At 33.7% G+C, this 9,076-nt stretch overlaps 1 protein-coding gene across 2 annotated transcripts; it reads left to right on the forward strand.

The window, feature by feature from the left end:
- The first annotated feature begins 96 nt into the window (after window positions 1-96).
- Window positions 97-4,247, forward strand: LOC130733753 (uncharacterized). Of its 2 annotated transcripts, none has more exons than XM_057586011.1 (5): window positions 97-153; window positions 328-447; window positions 1,987-2,026; window positions 2,244-2,318; window positions 2,855-4,247. In XM_057586011.1, the coding sequence occupies exons 2-5, from the start codon at window positions 406-408 to the stop codon at window positions 2,998-3,000; spliced, it is 303 nt and encodes a 100-aa protein (XP_057441994.1). In that variant the 5' UTR covers window positions 97-153; window positions 328-405; the 3' UTR covers window positions 3,001-4,247. The 2 variants fall into 2 exon arrangements, with proteins under 2 accessions (XP_057441994.1, XP_057441995.1); XM_057586012.1 differs by having other exon boundaries at window positions 2,870-4,247.
- The last annotated feature ends 4,829 nt before the right edge of the window (window positions 4,248-9,076 follow it).

The following is a 9,076-nucleotide window of genomic DNA, read 5'->3' on the forward strand; positions in this document are numbered from 1 at the left end:
TCTTATATCTATCATATAAGTATTGCATTTGAACTGTAATGTGTTTTACAGATTACTATAATATGTTTTTACAAATGAATTTTGCTTGCTGCATTCCAGGTTTGAAAAGGGTTTGGTTTTCTGCTTGGTGTGTCATTGTACAAATACACTGCTGTAAGTGTTCCTCCTTTAGCTGCAATATCTCATGTTACAAGGGTTTATTTGAGTTTGATATTAATTTTCAGAGTTTGTTACAAGTTTTATATAGGTTCATCAGTTTGATATGCAAGGTTGGATGAAATAAACAATTTAAAGCCTATAAGTTAACAATGTGCTATACTGATGCAGGGTTGGAGAAAAATCTAACTAAGGCTGAGTTGTTGCAGATGAGAAGAGAGAAAGAGAGTATATGAGGTTCACAGGAAAATGGACCAATCGGAACTTGAACACGACTTGGGTGGCTTGGATGTAAGTAATTGTTGGTCTCCATCAAAATGCTGCCATTTCATTTAAATGTGTTTTTACACTCATGTGCACTTTATGTAAAAGCTTTTTGGACTTACCATGTAATACCCAGCTAGGTAACCAGCCCAATTTAATAAATGTTATGGCTTTTGATTCAGTTTCGTTTTGAGAGTGAAAGTCACAATTTGAGTTTTCTATTTAGTTTTGAGCATGCCATTTTGATTACTTTCTGAAATGCCATTTGAGCAGCACATAGGAAATGTTTTTGGTAAAACTAACAAAGATATATCTAATAATGGTTCTGGAAGATTATAGTCTTTGTGATATCAAACCGAAAGGAATATCTTGATGCAGACTGGTGTGATAAGGCTAAATGCATACCTTCCTCTTGCATGGGCAGGTCACTGATTTCATTTCAAATAATGGATGAAACATGTGAGGAAAAGGTTGAAAGGGGAGTTTCTGGCCAAAATTGCTATAATGCAAGACAGTTTTATAACTTTTATCTCATTTCAATCTCTGCCGAAGTCCCAACTGCTTATTTGTGTTTGGTGTCAATGTTTAAGTTGGTTTCATTGCTTACTATTATTGTTGAACTACTATGCACTGTATGATGATAGTTCTTTTATATAAAAATAAAGGTTTGTTTTTTAAAAAAAAAGAACTGTCACTTGGAAGTTATATTATTTTAATCTTTTACTTGGACTCTCAAGATAAATAGAACTTTGACATTTATTAAGTACATGATAAATGATAGTTGTATTGGAGAAATAGAATCTTGAGTGCATTGTTCTTGAGTCTTGAGTGAATTCTCCTGTTAGAAGCTATTGCATTCTCCACATGATGACTTATCAATATGGTTTCAGAATTTCAATGTTTTGTGTGATAATTTTGTTTTTCTCTTTTGAAATTTCTGGTATGTGCTGTGACGAGACAATATAGTGGACTAGAGTTTCTGATCTGGGCACTTCACCCAGAAGTTGATTATCAACCCTTGGCGAACACAATTAAATTCCTCAATTTAATCAAATTAGGGTTTTCGTTTGAATTTTTATCTTCAATCATCTTTTACGATAAGTTATATATAGTAAGCAAAAAAAAAAAATTCACTTTGATTCTGACAAGAATGTTATTTACAATTTTTATCTCTGCTGGCCAGTATCTTTAATGGTCAAAAAGAGGTATCTAGAAGTAAGAACTTGAAAGACATTATCTTAACTTGAGGATTATGTGTTCCCTTTATCTTTTTAAGGTTTCTATCCATTATTTGATTGCCTAGAGGTGATGAGTACTAGATACAAAAGTTTGGTATACTATAACTATTTATATACATTATTTTGTTACTTACCGTCCATCAAGTCTTTGGTCCCAAGCTACAATGTGTTGGCGGCATTTTAGTTTGAGTTTTAGTTTGAATTTCAGTTGTTGGCCAAAGAATAGATTGTAGTCGCTTATATTGCATATTGTATCATTTTGTGCAGCGGCGCGTATATACTTACCATCCTTTTGTCTGCAGCTCATTTTAGTTTGAATTTATTTCAGGTGATGTGGAAATTGGTCAAAGAGGAGGAAACGATACAAGGTTTTTGATTCGGTAGTGAGTCTGCATTTTTTCATAGAAAGATCCCTTTTTTTAAGCCAAACAACGTAAATCAATCTCAATGAGTGAGATGAAATGTGTATTGTGTCGTGATTCTCTCCTCTCATTTCAAATCATTATCCTTCATGATTTTGTATTTGTAGAAACACAGGAAGCTGTTAATATGCTAATGTTATCGAAACCAATATGTATGGTGTAGGATCTGGAGGAGCAGATGCCTTGCTCTGTCCTTCGTTCACTTGGACCACTTCTCTTTCAGTTATCCTAGCAACTGGCAAGTCAAACCCAATTCATGAAATCATGCTATTTTTTTGTTTAAAATTGAAGCCCAACTCAAACTATGGATTCCATTTCTTTTTTGACAAAACTGCTGCATGGATTGATGAGGTAAAGACAGAGGGAGAGATAGAGAAAGAAAGAAGTTTTCCCTTCTAAGTGTATTTTTTTGTCAACATTTTAAATTATTAATGAAATTTTTGAAATTGAGTGGTGAGTTGTCTGCACTTCTCTTGAGTACTTTTTTTTCTACATTCCTGCACTGTTTATGAAACCACATTATTTTTTAAGTTAGGATTTGCATATTATATTCGATGATAAGAGAACAATACATTATCTACTCGAGGTTGGATATGTTAGGAAAATTTATCTACTTTTAGCCCAAAGGTGGAAAAGCTATGATCATATTGGGAATTGATTGAATGATGTGGGTGAAATTGAAGTTCTGTGAAAAGGATTTTCATGGATTTTGTTGTAATTTTTTCATCTGTGTTGTTCTGTGATGGATGCCTTGGCTGATGGTAGTTTTTCTAGGATCCTTGGATTCAGTGACCTTAGGAACTTTTCTATTAAGATGTTTGTATTTTTTACAAATACACGATGAGACTATTGTTCATGATGGAAAAGAAATGGATATTGTGGAAGAGGAATTCAAGCAAGGCTGTGGTTTACTGATATGACTTATGGTATGTCTGTTGTTTGATTATCTACGATGGGAAATTTTTGCTCTCTTTGTTTGATGTGGTCACTGCCAGTTTTTTTGTATAATATTTCCATTCCAGTTTTATAGGATTTCTATTTCTTTTTTATTTATACATTTCCTTTTTAAAAATTCTACTCTCTTTCTTTTTTATTCACTGCCTGATTATGTTCTTTTCATATCAAGAAGGACAAATTCATGCTTCTGTGTTAGAAAGTCTTGGTAAAAAAGTTTGAAAGGATTCTTAGAGAAGGATCAGTTTATTCCCTGCAAATATTACAAGTAAGATATAGTTAAATTTTAGTTTTGTTCAACTTTTTAACCGTGTCATTGTTTGCTACATCAGATCTTGATAAATTTATGTTGTTTCCCATCTCTTCCGTGGAGTACTTGATCCAGCGCACCTCTTTAAGTTTTTTCAGTTATCAATTTATTTTGTCTTTTTTAGTTGTTCAATTACTCATTTTCATCTAATTTTTGTGCTTATTCTAACTGTTTAAGCAGCAATGTCGAGAGCAAACATTTTGCTAGACCATTACCTCAGATTGTTAAGCATCCCCAACTTTTGTGCCTCTCAATGAAATCTATTGAGGCATGCTTGATTTTCCCATCTGATTGGTACACTTTGTGGTTGTTGTTTGTTAGTATTTATTAGCGTTATGAATCTCTTACCTACACATTAATTTGTAGATTAATGGGCATGCACTATGTAGCACTGAGAAGCATGAAAGACAGGTAAAGATAAATAAGATGAATGCCATTGAGTTGGAAATCTTGGGGTAGTGGCACATTTTTTACAACATGTGTTATGTGTTAATGAACTATGTCTTGACAGTGTATTTTTCCCCACATTTGTGAGGATCAATTTTGCTTTGTAGGGAATAAACCGAGGAAGGTCCCTCACATCTATCATGTTTTCATAAGAAGATAGGAAGAACTTGCCCTATTGGCTATGGATAAAGTTGAACCACTTTCAAATACAAGTCGGGATGACGTAGGAAGATCCATCGTCAAAAATTGTAACACAACCCATTGAGAATATGAGCAGATTCCTTGGCCTTGAAGGAGCTTCTGGCTTGCGGTTATTGGACGTTGCGGTTATTGGACGTAAAAGACATGACTGGTTTTAATGTAATTTTAGCTAATATTGTAGTCTTAACTGCTTTTTATTAAAGTCCTTGAATTATTTTTTAGCCCTATCAATCCATATATTAACTTTTTTTTTGATGTTTTAATCTTTAATATGTGTTATACTAATAAAATATAAAAAAAGATTTTTTGCATAACTGAATAATAAGGTGGAGGTGATTCTATTTCTTTAAAAAAAAATTATTGTGTTCTCTTCTATGAAAGAATAATGACATAGATACTATCTAAATACATTATGTGAACTAAATAATAGAGAAAATAATTTCTTAAAAGTACAATTGCAATGTTAGTATATTTTTCATAATTTTAGGAGTATATTTTTTTCAACTGCAAAAGATTTATTGTAATATGGAAGTGTTGAGATACACGACATAGAGTTACAAAACCATATAAAAGAGAGAAGTATACAGAAAGTTGTGAAAGCTATTGTAAACCGCAACTGAGACGGCAGATGAAGCAAAATAAATTAAAGAGTTTGCATATTGAATTCTTAAAATTAGAAATGGTGATCATCTTGATTCTGAAGTAGGAGAGTATAATGTTCAAATCCTGCTAGATCTGTTCATCCCAATTTGTCATGACCCATTATTGGAATTTATTAAATATACATATCATGACCTTTCGCACAAAATGAAAGACCCGCAATTCTTTCAAGATAGAGTTATATTGTCCCCTACACTGCATGTTGTTGAAATGATAAATACTTACATGATTTGCATGATAGCTGCACCAGAACGTGAATATCTAAGCTTCGACTCTGCCTTGCGATATGATGATGATTCTGAAATCCAAGGTGAGTGGTTTACCATAAAATTTTTGAACGAAACTAAAAGTTCAAAAATGCCTAACCACAAACTATTATTGAAAGTTAGTACTCCAATCACGCTTTTGATAAATATAGACCAAGCAGCAGGTTTACGCAATGAAACCAGGTTAATTGTGGACTTGGTTCCTTCTGATTTCAAATTTCCAATTAAATTCAAGAGAAGATATAGTTTCCAATTACAGTATGCTTTACGATGACCAAAAACAAAAGTCAAGGACAAACACTATCTCAGGTTGGGCTCTTCCTTCCGAGGCCCGTCTTCACTCATGGTCTGTTATATGTAGCTCTCTATAGAGTACGCTCAAGAAAAGGTCTTAAGCTTTGTATACTAGATGAGTCGGGCAAACAACAGACCAATACTGTAAATGTAATGTTTAAGAAAGTTTTTTGAAATGTTTGATGTATACAATACAATTTCATTTATTTTTCCGTAAAAAAATCATTTTTTATTCCATTTTTCTCTTCATATATTATTACAGAGTTTTTTTTTTTGAAAAAATTACAGGGTTGACTTATACACGATTGGCTTATTTATAATTTAAAATTACATATATTAAAACTAATTTATTTTTTATAAATGTCCAACATAAAATCCCGTGCAACGCACGGGTTATCGCACTAGTTATATAAATATAAAGAGTAGTTAATTTTTTATTTTTTACTTTATCTAGTCATTAATTTTTTTGACTTCACTTAGTATTATGTTAGAGACATACTAAAATTGAAAAAAAAAATCTACATAATAGGCTGTCAAGACTTAATTTAAGTTTTACTATCAAACAAAAAAAAAATCTAAATTTAATTTCTTAAGAAATATTTCTATATAATTAGTTGACAGAGAACAAGTTTGTATCGGATCAAGCCATTTTCGTTTGAAAAGATAATTCTGAAAATGATTAATATGTTGTTTTTTGTCTTCTGTTTGATTTTGGTGGCTAGTAATACCAATCACAGAGTTGATGGTATGCAAAGTAGTACACTAGAAGAAGATATGGAGTTGGAAAGACACATAAAACTCATTAACAAGCCTCCTATTAAGACTATTCAGGTATTTCATTGTTTTTTTTTTCATGTATTATATGTTTCTTTCTGTTAAATTTGATCTCCCATCATATTTAATTTTCTTGTTTTATATTTCATTATCAATAGACAAAGCATGGACATATTGTCGATTGCATTGATATTGAAAAGCAACCAGCCTTTGACCATCCACTAGGATGTAACCCGTTTACCCGTGCGATGCACGGGTAATTTTTTACGAACTCCACTGTTAATTATAATTATTGAGTATTTGATATATATGGAATAATACAATGATATATTTACTAAGACATACAATTTTAATTAGTCAAACACGTATATGTCATTATTATCTTATGTTTATGTTTAAATGTTTTATCTTTCTTATATATATTAATTAGTTAAGTTTCAAATGTTAACTGTGTTTGACCCTTCCGCCTTGACAGGGCGGTGCTCTGATCGATTGAACTACAATCCCAGGAAAAAAATTAGGTATACAACCTAAAAATTCTTAGATTAGATATGTTTTTATCTTAATTATTCATATTTTATGTCCTAGGACATAGATATTCTAGATACCCATTATGAATCGCCTCGATATCCATTATGAATCGCCCGCCAAAGTCTTCCTACTTCTCCAATGTTCCCCTGTCGACGTGTTCTTTGGCGCAATCTTTACCGTAAAATATGTGATAATAATTGGATTATTTTAAATTTTCTCATTTATTTCTCTAAGTGTACAAAAATGATATTTGATGACATTCTTATTGAAAATTTCCCTCACCACTAAATATGTTAAGACCGTGTATCTTTTCTAAGTAAAAAAAATTTGTTAAGACAATGTTGTCATAAATTACCCTTCATACACACTATTGTATATGCCTTTAATACATTAATTTAACCATAGTACACATCAGCGGGTAAAAAAGGAAGAAGAAATTCCCTAATACCATGTTTATTGATTTGAGCGAATTTTTTTTTAAAGAATTGATTTGTGCAACTAAGAAAACGTATTTCAGCAGAAACAGAAAAATGAACTGGTTAATGACGGAAAACGAAGGGAAAAAATATAATAAAAGTAAATAGTTAGAGATAAATGGAGGAAAAGAATTAATAAGGATCGATCCTCTCTCGCACTTCATGCTTCAAGCAACTTTTTTAGGCAAATACAAATCTGCCAATGAATGGATGATTCCATTAGAAATTTTCTTCAGAAGCAGCACTTTTTATCTCATCTTCAATGAAGTGGCTTCTGCAGCTTCATTCTCTCCACCTTGTATTCTCTTCTCACCTGCAGTATAGGGATTTGACATAAAATTCCTGAGATTCACATCACTGGCATTTTTATAATTATGACAAAGTCACCCAAGATTCTCTAGCTAGTTAAGCCTTGTGTTGTTTATATGGCAAATTTATTACCAAACAAATTGGGAAAGATAACTAAAAACCAAAGATTCACATCAATTTACACCAAATTGGAAGTGAACACCAAGCAATAGTAATCTTCTAACTTCGAATAAAACAATCATCTAAAAACTTGCAAATTAGTATTGAAAGGTGTTATGAGAATGAAATTTATGGTGAGCAGCTAGTGGTAATGGCACCATGCTCTTTGCTATTGAATACCTTCACCACACTGATGCGTTTACAGGAACTTCTAAGCTCCCCTCACCACCAGGGTATACTTAGCATCAAAGGCTATCCCTTTCAAGTAGCAATCTTCATCTACATTTGACCAAGAGAACATTATTAAAGAGACACCAATCCTTCCCCCCATCCCTCAGTTTCCTTGGGCAAACATATACTGAAACTTTGTACATAGGTTTTACAAAAACAGTGCACACTAATCACATAAAAATAAGAAAAAGAGTTGTTACCAAAGGATTCATAATAATTCTTTATCCCATAAGCTTTAAGCAAACAATGTAAACAACATAATGCCACTATCAAGTATATAAGCTATTACTATAAACAGTCCGTTGTAGGGATTAATATAATGTTTGATGTACTTATTGAAGAGTGGATTGACTCTTTCTTTTAATCATCCCATAGTGCAATTCTTTTTTCAAAAAGTGAAAAAACTTAACTGAGGATATAGTTTGTTACTGACAAACCACCCAGCTAACCCCATCCTTTGAAAATATAGATTAACATAAATAAAAAGAGAAAAGAATGCACCCCATAAAAGCAAAGTTATGAGTGAAGTGAACAATACTACTTGAGAATTATGCAGAGAGTAGCTGTTCTAGGAATGAACATTGAAGAGAGGCATAGTACCTAGAGGTAGAGGGATTGTGCCAAGAGAGAGTGAGAATGAGAGAGAGTGCTGAATTTCAAGTGTTATTTCATCAAATGAGCCAAAAGTCCCTTACAATTGATAACTACCTCCTATTTATAGAGCTTGGGTACTACCTATTGGGCCAATTGGGCCTCCAAGATCAGGGCCCATCTGAAGGCCAGGGCCCCGCCTCAAGGGCGGGATATACGCTGGGCGTTGCCCCTCTAGGGGCTCGCCCAGTCCACTAGTCCACAAGACACCGAGCTCGAGGTACGAGAGCTAAGGGTGTCTTTTAAATGCTGTCACATGTCTTATTGTACACCGGAATCTATACTGCCAACATGGCTTGAAAAAAGAGAAGTTAACTATATCGCCAACATGGCGTGAGCAAAAGGAAACTAGCATTTTCAGTTACCCAGTCCACTGACTTGACGAGTAAACCAAGCTGGCAAGTCCACAAGTCCGCAAGCGGCGAGGACGACTACTTTGTATTGGTGACAAGTTGGAGCAGGTGTATGATCGCTCGCCGGCGGGAAAGGTGGCAGGCATGGGTCATGTGCTGATCATTCAGTCATTGACTGGCGGTGACCCCGGCGAGCGACTGAACTTCGTTGTTGGTGTCAATCGTCAGGCGATGGCGTTTGATCCCTATAGTGGCGAGGCTTTTCGCGCTTTCCCTTATTTTAAAACCCTTTCAAATTTCTATCTGCCTCACGTGGCTGCCCCACGTGATGTGTTGGTTACATCAATTTCCCTCTTTCTCCGGAACCGTCACTTCACCTT

Source organism: Lotus japonicus, chromosome 1 (genome assembly GCF_012489685.1).
Source record: "Lotus japonicus ecotype B-129 chromosome 1, LjGifu_v1.2".
Classification (NCBI taxonomy): Eukaryota; Viridiplantae; Streptophyta; class Magnoliopsida; order Fabales; family Fabaceae; genus Lotus; species Lotus japonicus.